At 55.5% G+C, this 15684-nt stretch overlaps 1 protein-coding gene across 4 annotated transcripts in view; it reads left to right on the forward strand.

Moving 5' to 3' along the window:
* DOCK6 (dedicator of cytokinesis 6) overlaps positions 1 to 15660 on the forward strand; it is a 42727-nt gene extending 27067 nt beyond the window's left edge. For 2 of the 4 annotated variants that reach the window (XM_082650424.1, XM_082650423.1), the window contains 24 exons: positions 2733 to 2846; positions 3038 to 3208; positions 3558 to 3697; positions 3785 to 3954; positions 6118 to 6278; positions 6549 to 6731; positions 6841 to 6967; positions 7271 to 7355; positions 7512 to 7608; positions 7743 to 7877; positions 8426 to 8578; positions 8760 to 8918; positions 9034 to 9134; positions 9815 to 10007; positions 10109 to 10252; positions 11346 to 11477; positions 11574 to 11588; positions 12957 to 13082; positions 13196 to 13285; positions 13614 to 13850; positions 14216 to 14359; positions 14441 to 14547; positions 14815 to 14976; positions 15417 to 15660. In XM_082650424.1, the coding sequence (XP_082506550.1) occupies positions 2733 to 2846; positions 3038 to 3208; positions 3558 to 3697; positions 3785 to 3954; positions 6118 to 6278; positions 6549 to 6731; positions 6841 to 6967; positions 7271 to 7355; positions 7512 to 7608; positions 7743 to 7877; positions 8426 to 8578; positions 8760 to 8918; positions 9034 to 9134; positions 9815 to 10007; positions 10109 to 10252; positions 11346 to 11477; positions 11574 to 11588; positions 12957 to 13082; positions 13196 to 13285; positions 13614 to 13850; positions 14216 to 14359; positions 14441 to 14547; positions 14815 to 14976; positions 15417 to 15459 (3189 nt within the window). In that variant the 3' untranslated portion in view covers positions 15460 to 15660. Of the gene's footprint in view, positions 1 to 2732; positions 2847 to 3037; positions 3209 to 3557; positions 3698 to 3784; positions 3955 to 6117; positions 6279 to 6548; positions 6732 to 6840; positions 6968 to 7270; positions 7356 to 7511; positions 7609 to 7742; positions 7878 to 8425; positions 8579 to 8759; positions 8919 to 9033; positions 9135 to 9814; positions 10008 to 10108; positions 10253 to 11345; positions 11478 to 11573; positions 11589 to 12916; positions 13083 to 13195; positions 13286 to 13613; positions 13851 to 14215; positions 14360 to 14440; positions 14548 to 14814; positions 14977 to 15416 lie in introns of those variants that run through there. The other 2 variants (XR_014296476.1, XR_014296477.1) reach the window with 2 other exon arrangements.
* The last annotated feature ends 24 nt before the right edge of the window (positions 15661 to 15684 follow it).

The raw sequence follows: 15684 nt of genomic DNA on the forward strand, positions 1-15684 counted from the left end.
ACTTTTAGGGGAAGATTTGAAGGACATGAGGGAGCAATCTATGTGATATCTGGGGGAAGAGCATTCCAGTCAGGGGGGGAACAGCAAGTGCAAAGGCCCTGAGGCAGGACCGTGCCACTGTCAGAGGAGCAGTGAGGCGGTGAGTGGCTGGGGTGAAGTGAACAAAGTGGAGAGTGGGAGTTGGTGAAGGCAGAGAGGTGACAGGGCAGATGCATTAGCCCTTAGCACAGTATCAGAATACAGTAAGTACTTGGTAAATGGATGTTGATGTTCCGAGACCTTGATGGTTATCCAGGCCCTGGACCACTAATTCCAGTGCTCACAGAAGCTGGGCAGACAATGATAATAGTAATAAAATTATGCATTTATTGAGCACTTACTGTGTACTTAAATACTTTATTTTTGAATTTTATTTATTTATTTTTATTTGTTTATTTTTGGCTGCACTGGGTCTCCATTGCTGTGCGCGGGCTTTCTCTAGCTGTGGCGAGCAGGGGCTACTCTTTATTGCGGTGCGCGGGCTTCTCATTGCAGTGTCTTCTCTTGTTGCGGAGCACGGGCTCTAGGCACGCAGGCTTCAGTAGTTGGGGCATGCAGGCTCAGTAGTTGTGGTGCACGGGCTTAGTTGCTCCGCGGCATGTAGGATCTTCCCGGACCAGGCCTCAAACCCATGTCCCCTGCATTGGCAGGCGGATTCTTAACACTGTGCCACCAGGGAAGCTCCTACCTAAATACTTTAGATGGATCACATTAAACTCTCCCAACAACTCCATGAAGTTAGTAGTATTGTTTCCTCCATTATACTGTTGGAGAAACAGAGGCAAAGAATGACTGAGTAACAACTTGATACCATATAAGTGGGAATGGGCAGAATGGGGATTTGAACCCTCACCACCAGCTTCAGTTGGGGGAGTAGGGCTTATGGTGGGCCAGAGGGCATGTGGCCAGAATGTCTGATTTTTAAAGAGAAAGGGGACTTCGGATTTGATGGGAATTTTCCAGATTTTTGAAATGCTAGTTGGCCCAAGCTGGTCCTTGTGCAATCCCCTGCGACCTCTGGGCTGGTCTCAAAGGTTTTAACCTTGTTTCGCTAGAACCTCCCCAAGGGCTGAGTTCCCGGAGGCTGATCCAGATTATGAGGAAACCCTCCTCAAAAGGGCTGCAGGAAGGGGCTTCCCTGGTGCCGTAGTGGTTGAGAATCTGCCTGCAGGGGACACGGGTTCGAGCCCTGGTCTGGGAGGATCCCACATGCCGCGGAGCAGCTAGGCCCGTGAGCCACAACTACTGAGCCTGCGCGTCTGGAGCCTGTGCTCCGCAACGTGAGAGGCCGCGATAGTGAGAGGCCCGCGCACCGTGATGAAGAGTGGCCCCCGCTTGCCACAACTAGAGAAAGCCCTCGCACAGAAACGAAGACCCAACACAGCAAAAATAAATTAATTAATTAATAAACTCCTAACCCCAACATCTTCTTTAAAAAAAAAAAAAAAGGGCTGCAGGGAAGAACAATGCCCTTGAGAAGCACCTTCGTCACAGCGCTGGGGGGTATCAGTGACGGGCCACAGCGGTTTCATTCCTTCACTTGACATTTATGGAGTACCAACTGTATCAGGCTCCACGCACAAGTCTCTGCCCCACTTGAGGACTCAGAGCTCAGGTGGATTTTGTATTTTGTTTCTTTGGGTTGCAGGGAACTGCGGGCCACCGAGGCTAACTTGTGAGGCCAAGAGTAGCTCCCGAAAGCAGGAGGGCAGCTGGGCCTTGAGGCCATGGGAGCCTCCTTCCTTGTCGTTCCTCACACGTGCCAGGCGCTTCCTGCTCCAGGGCCTTTGCACTTACTGTTCCCTCTCTTCAGAACGCCTTTCTCCCCTGGGCTCTTGCTCATCCTTCAGGCTTCTCTTGAAATAGCACCCTGTTAGTTGTCTTTGAAACACATAGAGCTATCTGGAATACTCTTATCCCCCATCCCCCTCCCCCCCATGAGACTGAGAGCTGGACAATCAGCAGGGACCATGTCTGTCTTTTTCACAAGACTTGGTACATAATAGATGCTTGTTAAATGATTTCTTAGGGTTTATCAGTTAGGGCAAAGGTTAATTTGCTTGAACATCATCACAAATGGTTTAAATGTGACCAAAGTTTATTTCTGAGCATAGGTGGGCTACGGGGGGCTCCACGGTATGGGCCTGGCCATCTCAGTTCATTATGGTACCTGCCACATCAGGCATTACAGGCTATGGACACCGGAGGACCTGCCCCTTCTGTTTAAGTGGCCACGTCATTCCTCTCAAATCCCATTGGCCAGGATGTGGTCACATGATTGTTCTCAGCTGCATGGGAGGCTAGGAAATGTAGTCCCTACCCAGCTCTGAACTCTGAAAAAGCGTCCCAATACCTGTGAGAGGATATGGTAGGGAGTCAGCAGCCAGTCTCTGCCATCTGTGTTGTGTTACTCAAATCTGATGAGAGAATAAAAAACAGTGTCCTCAACAGAGCCGGGTGGAGGGTAGACACTAACTGTGGGGAAGGGAAGGGCTAGTCAGAAGGAGGAGGGCAACCAGGAAGCCTGGGAGTCCAGAGCCTAGAGACAAGGGCGTGTCGAGGAGACCCAAGGTTTTCGGGCAGTGACACGGCTCTTAGGGGTCACTGGTGGCCTTGGCGAGAGCCAGGCCAAGGGCAGGGATGGAGGCTTGATGGGGTGGGTGGGCATGGCCTGACAGGCCCTGTTCCCCCAGGACGTGGAGCTGGCCGAGCACCTCAACGCCAGCCTGGCCTTCTTCCTCAGTGATCTGCTGTCCCTGGTGGACCGCGGCTTTGTCTTCAGCCTGGTCCGGGCTCACTACAAGCAGGTAGGGGTGGGCGTGGTGGGAATGGCACACCTGCAGAGACGTGGTAGGAACAACACACCTGTGGGGATGTGGTGGGGACGGCATACCTGTGGGGGACTTGGAGGGGACAGCACACCTGCGGGGACATGGCGGGGTGGTGTGGATTGGTGGGCAGAGCAGTGTAGTGTCACCTGCTGAACCCTCCCCCGCAGGTGGCCACACGGCTGCAGTCGGCTCCCAACCCGGCGGTGCTGCTGACCCTGCGCATGGACTTCACCCGCATCCTATGCGGCCACGAGCACTACGTGACCCTCAACCTCCCTTGCTGCCCCCTGTCACCCCCGGCCTCACCCTCGCCCTCCGTATCTTCCACCACCTCGCAGGTGGGCTGGCCTCACATCTGCTTCCTCTTCTTTACCTATGACCTCTTACCTTTCAGCCCTTCTCGTGTGGTTCCCTCATCTCTGTCCCTTTCGCAATAGGCCACTGCCCAGGGGACTGACCCCTTACCTCTGACCCTTCACCTCTGACCCTGCATTCTCAGCAGTTTCCTGGGAGGACCAGCTTCTGATTTCTCACCCCTAAATCCTAACTCCCAGACTGGCGTTCCATCTGCCATTTCTCAAATCTCTGACTTTGGACCCTGTGCCCTGTCATCTCACAGATGAGTTAACCCTAACCTCTCACCTCTGACCCTTGGCCCCTGGTCCCTTGCTTTGTCCCCCTCTCCAGAGCTCCACCTTTTCCAGCCAGGCCCCAGACCCCAAGGTGATCAGCATGTTCGAGCTGAGTGGGTCGTTCCGGCAGCAGCACTTCCTGGCTGGGCTCCTGCTGACGGAACTGGCCCTGGCCCTGGAACCTGAGGCCGAGGGGTGAGCACAGGCCCTGCCTGGCCGCGGGGCGGGAGGAAGGTCCAGGAGCCACACCCACTCTGTCCTGAGCACCTCACTACCCCACAGGGCGTCCCTGCTGCACAAGAAGGCCATCAGTGCTGTCCACAGCCTGCTCTGTGGCCATGATGCTGACCCCCGCTACGCCGAGGCCACTGTGAAGGCCCGGGTGGCCGAGCTATACCTGCCACTGCTGTCACTGGCGCGGGACACACTGCCACGGCTGCATGACTTTGCTGGTCAGCAGGGCAAGGAGGGGTGGGGTCCCACAATCTGGGGGCCTGAGTGATCCCACAAGGCTCAGATCGGGAAAGGTGGGCGAGCATGTTAGGAGTAAAACCATGGGTGTTAGGATCAGAGGAGTGGGTCCAAGTCCTGCTATGGGGCCCCAAGAAAGCCATTAACCTCTCTGAGTCTCAGATTTATCACCTGTAACATGGAGACAGTGGTAGCACCAACTACTTCCTAGGATTACGTGAAAATCTGAGCACGTGTAGTACTGGGATATTGTCAGCGTGCAATACATGGGAGGTGAATTATCTTCTAGAAAGAGGTGTGAGGAGGGAAAGGTGGGGAACATCAGTTGGGGCCCTGTGTTCGTTCATTTCTATGCACTTTCATTGGCACCACCGATGGACAAGTGTGTTCAGTGGTTGGAAACACAGACCTGGGATTGGTGGGTTGATCCCCTTCGTCATTCGGGGGAAACTCTCAGTTGTTATCTCTTGAATTTTTTTTTCTGCCTCGTTTTCTCTCTTCTCTCCTCCTGAGACTCCAATTACACGTATGTTAGACCTTTATGATCATGTTACAAGTGTCTGCTGTGCTCTGTTCTGGTTTTCATTCTGTTTGCTCCCTGTGCTTGAGTTGGGAAACTTTCTATTCATATGTGTTTGAGCTCACTACTTCTGTCTTCTGCTGTGTCTGGTCTTCTATTAATCCCCTCCACTGAGTTCTGAATTTCAAATTTTATATTTTCCAGTTGTAAATTTTGATTTCGTTGTTGTTGTAGATTCTAGTTCTCTGCTGAAATTCTCCATTTTTTTAACCCATGTTTGTGCATCTTTTTTATTTTAAAGTTTTGCTCACTTCAACATTTGATCATTTCTGTGCCTGCTTCTATTGTCTTTTCTCCCTTATCAGTCACCTTTTCCTGCCTCTTCACATCTTCTGATTTTGTGTTGTATTTTGGACATTGCATGTAAAAGGAACATCAGGACTGAAGCAATGTCATCTTTTCCCAGTGAGCATTCCCCTTTCTCTCTCTTAGGCAGCTAGGATAAGGGGCTGATCACCTCAATCCAGTCAGGAATTCAGCTAGGTTAAACTGGGCTGGAGCTTTAGTAAAACTCAGTTGACTTTGACCTTTTATTTCAAGACTCTCTGGAGTGAAACCTGTTCTGTATTTGTTGGCAGCAACTCTCTCTCTCTGATGAGACTGTGTTTTTTGGGGAGGGGAGGAGTGGAGAGAGTACTCTTTTAAAATCAGAGATTTTTTTTTTCTTTTTTTTTTTTTGGCTGTGTTGTGTCTTCGTTGCTGTGCACGGGCTTTCTGTAGTTGCGGTGAGCGGGGGCCACTCTTTGTTGCGGTGCGCGGGCTTCTTATTGCAGTGGCTTCTCTTGTTGCAGAGCACAGGCTTTAGGCGTGTAGGCTTCAGTAGTTATGGCATGTGGGCTCTAGAGCACAGGCTCAGTAGTTGTGGCGTACAGGCTTAGTGGCTCCGTGGCATGTGGGAATCTTCCTGGACCGGGGATTGAACCTGTGTCCCCTGCATTGGCAGGTGGATTCTTAACCACTGTGCCACCAGGGAAGTCCAAGATCAGAGATTTTGGAACCAGACTGTTTAGATTAAAATCCTAGCTCTACCATTTACCTACTGTGTGACCCCAGGAAAGTAACTTAACCTCTCTGTGCCTCAGTTTCTTCTTCTAAAGAGTAAGGGTGATAAAAGGACTTATCTCATAGGGTTGTTTTGAAGAGTAAGAGTTAATATTGTTAAAGTGCTTAGAACAGTACCTGACGCAGGAAATGCTATGTAAGTGCCAGTTGGTGCTATAATAATAGCAGCAGCATTTATTATTGTGGTTGTCACCATTGCCATCATCATCATCGTCGTCATCTCTATAATGACTGCTCCTGTGCACCAGGCCACATTCTAAGTGTTGAGTTTAGAGTGGCCAGAGCAGATATAGTCCAGGCCTTTGTGGATCATAGAAACAGTTGCATGATGCATGTATCTAATCACAAGTACAATAAGTGAGCTCTGGGAGTCAATAACTAGAGACTCCACCCTGGTCTGGGGGGTGGAATCAGGGAAGGCTTCCCTGAGGAGGTGACCTGTGAGCTGAAATTTGAGACAGAGACAGCACTTAACCACGGTCTCATTCTTTTCTCGACCCAGAGGGTCCAGGTCAGCGGTCAAGACTGGCCTCTATGCTCGACTCAGACACAGAAGGGGAAGGGGACATGGGAGGCACCATCAACCCCTCAGTGGCCATGGCCATCGCTGGTGGCCCCCTGGCCCCTGGCTCCCGGGCCAGCATTTCCCAGGGCCCAGCGACAGTGAGTACCAGCCTTGTCCCCAGAGACGCCATCCAACATTGGATTGTTTTTGTGCCTGCGTCTAATGTCTTTTCTCCCTCATCAATCAATCTTCCTGCCTCTTCACATGTCTTGTGATTTTATTATTGTATTTTGGACATTGTGTGTCCGATAACCTGGTAATGGAATTTATGCAATGAAGTACCAATTGGCCAGGTCTCATCTTAACATGGAGAAAAATGAAAGTCACCTCTCTCCCTTCTGAGTGCCCTGTCCCCTCTCTGCCCCCAGGCTGCTCGCTCGGGCTGTGCCCTCTCCGCCGAGTCTAGTCGGACCTTGCTGGTGTGTGTGCTGTGGGTCTTGAAGAATGCTGAGCCAGCCCTGCTGCAGCGCTGGGCTGCGGACCTGGCCCTCCCTCAACTGGGTCGTCTCTTGGACTTGCTGTACCTCTGTCTGGCTGCCTTTGAATACAAGGTTGGAGGGGTGGGCAGGGGACTGGGGTATAGGAGGCAGAAGAAGCAGGACCAGGTTAGCCCACAGAAAAGAGCAGAGTCAACCTCGAACTTATTCTCCGTTCCTGCAGGGGAAAAAGGCCTTTGAACGTATCAACAGTCTCACGTTCAAGAAGTCACTGGACATGAAGGCCCGGCTGGAGGAAGCTATCTTGGGCACCATCGGAGCCCGACAGGAGATGGTGCGACGGAGCCGTGGTGAGAGGGAGATGTACCCCATGCACGTCCCTACCCGGTGCCTCCCAGCCTTTGTACCAGGGGCCCCAAGGCGGGGACCATCTCTGCCTCTATTTGGCTTACTTTTCCCAGAAAGAAGTCGACGCGTTATCCCCGTACACGTGGGTGTCTATGTTCCCTGTTCACGTCTAACTGCATCCACTCCGCAAGCATCCACGTCACCCAGCGTCCTCACAGGGATCCCATGTGTGTGGGATCCATTCTCATGGTCACGTGTGTCTTTCTGTTTTTGCACATCTGTGAACATGCACCTGTGTGTCTCAGAGAGGAGCCCATTTGGGAACCAGGAGAATGTACGCTGGCGGAAGAGCGTCACACACTGGAGACAAACCTCGGACCGTGTGGACAAGTGGGTGTGGGCAGGAAGCAGTTTGCTGGGGTTAGACCAATGTCCAGAGAACTGGCGTCCCCCCCGCCCCAGGGCAGCCGAGGGAGGGGAAAGACCTCAGCCGTGGGGTGAAGTCTGGCCCTGAGAGGCCCCCTCCATCCCTCCTGTCCCCTCCAGGACCAAGGATGAAATGGAACACGAGGCCTTGGTGGACGGGAACCTGGCAACCGAGGCAAGCCTGGTGGTTCTGGATACACTGGAGATCATCGTGCAGGTAGGGCTTGATCCAGCACCTCCCTCACCTCTGACCCCACCACAGGGCCTTGTGATCTCTGACTCCAGAATCCCTCTCCTTTCCTGACTCGATAACCACCCCAGTCTCTAACAGCTGGATTTCTGGCCCCCCAGACGGTGATGCTGTCAGAGGCCCGGGAGAGTATCTTGGGCGCGGTACTGAAGGTTGTGTTGTACAGTCTGGGCAGTGCCCAGAGTGCCCTCTTCTTGCAGCACAGCCTGGCCACACAGCGGGCCCTGGTATCCAAGGTGAGTACCTCTGACAGCCACGCTTCTTAAGAGTAACAGTTGGGCTTCCCTGGTGGCGCAGTGGTTGAGAGTCCGCCTGCCGATGCAGGGGACACGGGTTCGTGCCCCGGTCCGGGAGGATCCCACATGCCGCGGAGCGGCTGGGCCCGTGAGCCATGGCCGCTGAGCCTGCGTGTCCGGAGCCTGTGCTCCACAGCGGGAGAGGCCACAACAGTGAGGCCCGCGTACCGCAAAAAAAAAAAAGAAAAAAAAGAGTAACAGTCACAGCCCATTCATTGAGCAACTGTTGTGTGCTCAGCAGCTCCATGAGGCAGGCAGACACTCCTTAGCTACAGCTTGCAGAGGAGGGAACTGAGGATCAGAGTGGCAGAATTACTCACCCGGAGTCACACAGTAAGGGCTTAAACCCAGGTCTGACGCCAAAACCTGCTGGGCTTGGCCCGAGAAGGCAGAACACAGACCGATGCTTCTGCCCATGTCCCCATCGGGGACCTTCTGAGCCAGAACGGGGAGGGGCTGACTGGTGTCTGTCCCGCCCTGGGGGCCAGTTCCCAGAGCTGCTGTTTGAGGAGGACACAGAGCTGTGTGCCGACCTCTGCTTGAGGCTCCTGCGACACTGCGGCAGCCGCATCAGCGCCATCCGTACGCACGCCAGCGCCTCCCTCTACCTCCTCATGCGCCAGAATTTCGAGATTGGCAACGTAAGTGGGGGTGTGGCGGTGGGGGTGATCTACGGCTCTGGGGAGGGCGGCCGACTAGGGGTCTTGACGCGATAGACGCACGGCAGGAGGGGAGAGGGGTGAAATCAGTGGGTCGAGCAGGCTCTGATGTGAGGGTCCGAGGTCCACAGTCAGGCGTGCTCTTCCTCCCCGGCCTACCCAGAACTTTGCCCGCGTGAAGATGCAAGTGACCATGTCGCTTTCGTCCCTGGTGGGGACAACGCAGAACTTCAGCGAAGAGCACCTGCGACGTTCACTCAAGACCATCCTCACCTATGCCGAGGAGGATGTGGGGCTGCGGGACAGCACCTTTGCTGAGCAGGTGACCCCGCCGGACCCCCGCCCGACCTTCCGCAGCCAGGGTCTTTGCCCTGCCATGCTTGACCCCTGACCCCACCACCTCGGCTCCGTCACTCCTGGCCATTCCCCCGTTCCAGGTCCAGGACCTGATGTTCAACTTGCACATGATCCTGACTGACACGGTGAAGATGAAGGAGCATCAGGAGGACCCGGAAATGCTCATTGACCTCATGTACAGGTGAGGAGGGCCGTTTGGAACCTTCAGCCATTCACAGACAGGTGAGGGGAGAGGAGGTGGTGAGAGGGACAGGTGGGGAGGGAGCAGGTGAGCGTACAGGTAATAAGAGAGACAAGTAAGGATGGACAAGTGAAGAGGGACCAGGAGAGGAGACACGTGAAGATGACCAAGTGAGAGGGCAGATAGGTGAGGGGCCAGGTGAGCAGACAGGTGAGGGCAGGTAAATGAGCAAGTAAAAATGGTGCCGGATGAACATACAGATGAGGGTGACAGAGGAGCACAAGAATAAGTGAGGGGGACAGGTAGGAGAGACAGGTGAGGTGCTAACCCATGAAGGGGTGACAGATTAGAGGAACAAGTGATTTGGAGGAGAGTGAAGGGTATTTAGTAAGAAACTGGGGAGTGGGAGATGGGGGCCCGGGTGATGGAGACAGGGAAGGCAGGGGGCATACAGAAGGGATGGGCCTGGGCAGACCCAGAGTGACACTTGTGGGGGTAATGAAGAGATGGACAGGTAAGGAGTGGGATAAGTTAGGAGACAGGTGAATGGGGTAAAGGTGAGGAGATTGGCTGGGGCAGATGGGTGGGGTCACAGGTGAAGGGGATGGACAAGTGAGGGGTGAGCAGGGGGGCAAGGTGAGTCTCCATCCTCCTCACATCCCCCCTCGCCTGGGTTCTAGGATTGCCCGGGGCTACCAGGGCTCCCCAGACCTGCGGCTGACATGGCTGCAGAACATGGCGGGGAAGCACGCAGAGCTGGGCAACCACGCGGAGGCTGCGCAGTGCATGGTTCACGCAGCCGCCCTGGTGGCCGAGTACCTCGCTCTGCTGGAGGACAGCCGCCACCTGCCTGTGGGCTGTGTTTCCTTCCAGGTGAGCGGCAGGGATGGGGGGGATGGGGGGTGGGGTAGTGGCGGGCAGGGGGTGGCACACGTGGGCCGAGGACCAGGCTCTGATGCCACCTCCCACCCCAGAACATCTCGTCCAACGTGCTGGAGGAGTCCGCCATCTCTGACGACATCCTGTCGCCTGATGAGGAGGGCTTCTGTTCCGGGAAGCACTTCACGGAGCTGGGGCTGGTGGGGCTGCTGGAACAGGCGGCCGCCTACTTCACCATGGTGAGGCCTGGGGCTGGGGCGACATCGTGCATCTGCTCATGGGCCCGATACCCGCTCCCAGAGCCTCAAGGTGAAGCCGCTGCCTGGACCCTTTCTGGGCAGGGGATTTGTGGAGAAGGACTGGGATCCCTCAGAGGCCCCGTTACCTGCCTTTTTCCCCATAAAACCCTTGAATATATTTAGTTACCATTTTAAATTCTTTTTTTTTTGTTTTGTGCCGCACCCTGTGGCTTGCAGGATCTTAGTTCCCCGACTAAGGGGACTGAACCCAGGCCCCCCTGCAGTGAGAATGTGGAGTCCTAACCACTGGACCACTAGGGAATTCCCTAAAATTCTTTTTTGTTATAAAAAATTTCAAGAACACATAAAAGAAAGTTGTATCCCCACCACCCCCCATACCCAGCACTCAAATTCAGTGACCACCTATATTTACCATCCTGTTTCAGTTCTTTGCATCAAGCCTTCTTCTTTTTTTTCCTTTTTTTCTAGAGGTTTTTTTTTTATTATCGTTGTTGTTTTTATTATTACACTTTGCTGGAGTCTCAGAGACAGAGGCCTTGGGAATAAGCCAGACGGTAGACACAGATCTCTCTAACAGTCAGCAAATAGCTCAGGATACCTGCTGTGTGCCAGGCTTGATGCTGGCCCTGACTGGGGGCCAGCGGCACTCAGGAGCGGCCATTACCATGTGCTGGGAGGCAGTTGGGTGTGGAGGTTTTAGACACCATGCCAGAAGGGCCGGCCTTCAGGTCCTGGCCCTGGGGAGCCCCTCCACGTCTCTGAAGTTCAGTTTCCCCTCTGAGGAATGGAAAAAGATGATGACTCCTCCCACCAATGAAGGAACATGGGTAGAGTGTAGATGTACACAGCACCGGGTCCATAGTAAGCATGGTGGAGACCACAGAGGATATTTGTAGGGGCTGAGTGGAAAGGCTGGTACCCCATCTGGGGCAGGTGTGGTCAGGGTGGGCTTCCTGGAGGAAGTGATGGAAGATGGCGCCCTGGAGGGTGGGTAGGAGCATGGAAGGAGGGTTGTTCCAGGCAGGAGAGAAGATCAGGGCTGGTGCTGGAAATCCTGATGTTCCACCCCCAGGGTGGGCTCTACGAGGCAGTGAATGAGGTCTACAAGACCCTCATCCCCATCCTGGAAGCCCACCGCGACTACAAGAAGCTGGCTGCTGTGCACGGCAAACTGCAGGAGGCCTTCACCAAGATCATGCACCAGGTGGGCCCAGGATGCCCTCTCAGACCCTGCCCTCAGCCCCAGCCCCTGGCCCCTGCTGAGCTCAGCTGACCTTGACCCTTCTGTCCCCACCCACAGAGCTCCGGCTGGGAGGTGAGTGGCCACCTGCCTCTGGTCAACAGTGGTCAGGCACCACCAGGGGGCGCTGGAGGAGCACAGCTGCCTGGCCGCGGGGGCTCAGTGGGCGATGACGCACCCCACTACTTCCCCCCCGGAGCCCCCCTCCCTGCCCCAGATCTCCAGGGCAGCCTGTGACTCACCCAGCTGGGAGCTCTCCAGAGACACCCCTCCCTCAGGCAGGGCCAGCTTGGTCACTGCCTGGAAGGGGGGGCCTCCAACTTCCTCTGTCTCTGTTTCTCTTTCTCTCTCTTTGTGTCTCTTGGTCTCTTTCCGTCCACCTCTCCCTGTCTCTGCCTCTCTCCTTGATCACTCTCTCTGTGTGTCTCCCTTGGTTTCTGTCTCTCCCTGTCTCTGCCTCTCTCCTTGATCACTCTCTCTGTGTGTCTCCCTTGGTTTCTGTCTCTCCCTGTCTCCCCAGCTTCCCCCAGGGTCTCTGCTCATTGCCATTTAATGTCCCCCCTCTCCCGCCTCTCCCCGACTTGGGTCTATTTTTAGGCATCTCCTAGTTTGGGGAGAATTTTCTGGCCAAAGATGGCAGGAACCCAGAACCAAGGGGGGAGGACTGGGTGGGAGCTGGGCGGGGCGGTTAAGTCCTCTCCCTCCCCGGATCTCCTGTCTCTGCCCATGGAATAGCTCTCATGGGGTAGCATAACCAGGACTCTGGGGGTTGGGGGCTGTGACCTCTGACCTCACCCATGACTTTGTCTCTCTGCCCCCTGCTCCCCACCTCCATCTCCTGGTACCTATCTCACCCTGCCTGGATCTGCCTTGGTGAGTGAACATGGAGCCACCCCCATCCTTCCCGGTGAAAAGTAGCCTACCTGGAGGGAGGGGGTCCTTCTTGGCAAACTTAGATCTGGGAGGGGAGGGAATGCACTGGAACAAGGGAACTAGAGCCTCTGTCCCAGAGCAAGAAACGGCCACGCCTTCCCTCAGTCACTCATGCATATGAGCACCTACTGTATACCCAGACCTATAGGCATTGAGGACCTAGTTATGAGCAATAGGGCCCCGGTTCTCATTTCATATTGAGATCCAGACTCTGAAGAACTGCATGGGTCATGAGGGAGAATCAGAAACTAGGGGTTTGCGTTAAATGAGAATAAAGATTTGTGGGAGGTAGGAGACAGGCTGGGGAAAAAGAGTGAGGGTGTGGGCAATTGGCAGTCATGTGGGTCCATGCCCCTGCCTGTGCCTGTGATGCGATGTTCTTAGGGTGTCCGGGGTCCTCCGCCCACGCCCACCTCTTCTGCACGTGGGGCCTGAGGACCCATGTGTCTCTGGCGTAGGGGGACCTCCAGCAGGGCCTCCTGGGCAACAGCAGCTTTCCCACAGCCCCAGCGTGTGTTCGGGACATACTTCCGCGTGGGCTTCTACGGTGCCCGCTTTGGTGACCTAGATGAACAGGAGTTCGTGTACAAGGAGCCATCCATCACGAAGCTGGCCGAGATCTCACACCGGCTGGAGGCACGTCCTGGCGGTGAGGGGGGGGGGTGGACAGGGCACTGGGCTGCCCTGGGGCGGGGTGCCCTGGGACAGAGCACTGGGGCTGCAGTTGTGAGTCAGCCCCGTGTTCTCAGGAGTTCTACACGGAGAGATTTGGGGAGGACGTGGTCCAGATCATCAAAGATTCTAACCCTGTGGACAAGACCAAGCTGGACCCCCAGAAGGTGAGGACTCCTTACTATCCCCCCCAGGGACCCCAAAATCCTATATTCAGGGAGACTCCAAGTACTATAATCCTGTGGCCCCTCAAATCCTATATCTCTGGGAAACTCCAAAACTTATCTTCCTCGGGGACCCCACGTCCTATTCCTCTTGGGATTCCCAAACATCCAAAGGAGATATAGGGAGACCTGGGAACCCCAGATCCAAAGCCCCCAGACCCAAGGAGGCCCAAATCCCCTTTCTCCAGGGATGGGGCCCCTGCGGGAGGCCAGCAAGCCCCAGGTGTGTGTATTGGGGCTGAGAGCCTCACCCCTGAGCCCCGTGCCCCAGGCCTACATCCAGATCACGTACGTGGAGCCGCACTTCGACACCTATGAGCTCAAGGACCGGGTGACCTACTTCGACCGCAACTACGGGCTGCGAACCTTCCTGTTCTGCACGCCCTTCACGCCGGACGGGCGCGCACACGGAGAGCTGCCCGAGCAGCACAAGCGCAAGACGCTGCTCAGCACAGACCACGCCTTCCCCTACATCAAGACACGAATCCGCGTGTGCCACCGGGAGGAGGTGGGCGGGGCCCAGGCCTGGGGGAGGCCCAGGGAGGGGAGGTACAGAGACCCCAAAACCAAGGGAGGCCAGGGACCCCCAAACTCCAACCTCCAGACCCCAATCTGCAGACTCAAACCCCTACTTCCAGACCTTGCTGACCCAAGGCTGGACAAGAACCAGACCAGAGTTATCAGAACCAGACAAAGGCAGCTGAACCTTGACCCCCACCCTGCCAGACCCAAGCAGGCAGGAGCCCCAGACCTGGTTCCTTACAGCCTCTTGTACCCCTGTCCACCCCCAGCTGGGGTCCAAGCTGCCGTGGGCTGGGTTGGGTCAGCACATCCTCAGGCCCCGACGTGTGCCCGCTCATCTCCACCCCGCAGACAGTGCTGACGCCAGTAGAGGTGGCCATTGAGGACATGCAGAAGAAGACCCGGGAGCTGGCCTTCGCCACCGAGCAGGACCCGCCTGATGCCAAAATGCTGCAGATGGTGCTGCAGGGCTCCGTGGGGCCCACTGTAAACCAGGCACGGTCGGTGGGGTATGCAGGCTGCCTGAGGCCCCCGGGGGCCGTGCAGACATCGTCACAAGCCCCTGTCACCCCACAGGGTCCACTGGAGGTGGCCCAGGTGTTTTTGGCCGAGATCCCGCAAGACCCTAAGCTCTTCAGGCATCACAACAAGCTGCGGCTCTGTTTCAAGGACTTCTGCAAGAAGTAGGCCTGACCACCCCCCCAATCAGAGTCCCTCTAACCCCCGCATTATGGCTCTCTGCCTATCTGACTCCCCAGTACAGCCTGTCTATAAACCTGAGCCCCCATTGTAGCCTCTCTGATTTCCATTAAGTCACATCCACCTGCCGGACCCCCATTATAGGCTCCTCTGCATGCCTGACCCCAGCTCGCGAACTCCCCACCTCTGGTCTTGCTTTGTCTTCTGAGTGTCAGCCCCTGAGCATCTCCTGCCATCTGGTCCTCCCTCAGGTGCGAGGATGCGCTGCGGAAGAACAAAGCCCTGATTGGGCCGGACCAGAAGGAGTACCACCGTGAGCTGGAGCGCAACTACTCCCGCCTGCGGGAGGCTCTGCAGCCTCTGCTCACCCAGCGCCTGCCTCAGCTGCTGGCGCCAAACACAGCCGGCTTCAGGTGCCTGACCCAGGCCTCCCACCCTAGAGAGGGAGAGAGGGGGCAGGCAAAGCCAGGCAGAGCTTGGGGGCCGTCATACACGTGCACATCAACACGGGTGCTCAGGGCTTTGCACAGTCATGTGACTACTCAGACACGTACACATATTCAAGCTCAGGGCAACCGTTTCTGATCATTTCCCAGGTGTGTGACTTCATTTTTCTGAGCTTCAGTTGCCACATCCGTAAAATGGGCGTGATTCACATCTCCAGTGGTGGATTCTAAGAGAGAATTTCTGATTCCATGGTCAGATCAGAACCAATGTAAAAGGAGCCAGGAAGACCATAGAAGACCTCCTTGGAGCAGGAGGGCGGAGGAAAAGGGGGAGGGGGAGGAGGCTGGGGAGCATTATGGAGTTGGGGGCCCTGTGGCCATGTTGATCCACTTCACTCCTCCCCCAGGAACTCCTTGAACAGAGCAAGTTTCCGGAAGGCTGACCTCTGAGCCCACAGGGCCTGAAGCCACACCCAGAGGAACCAGCACCCTGGACTCAGCTGTCTGTGCCTTCCTGACAGTCTCCCCCACTGCCCACTCAGCCATGGGGTGACCACATCACACATGGGTCTGGGTCCTCTGTCCCTCTGTTCTCGTCTGTGTGCACTGATGCCTCTTACCTTTTCTAATTTAAAATGGTTTTTATAAACAGCCTGTGTGGTGTCGTCCCTGGGA

This window comes from Grampus griseus, assembly GCF_964374135.1.
Source record: "Grampus griseus genome assembly, chromosome: 3".
Lineage (NCBI taxonomy): Eukaryota > Metazoa > Chordata > Mammalia > Artiodactyla > Delphinidae > Grampus > Grampus griseus.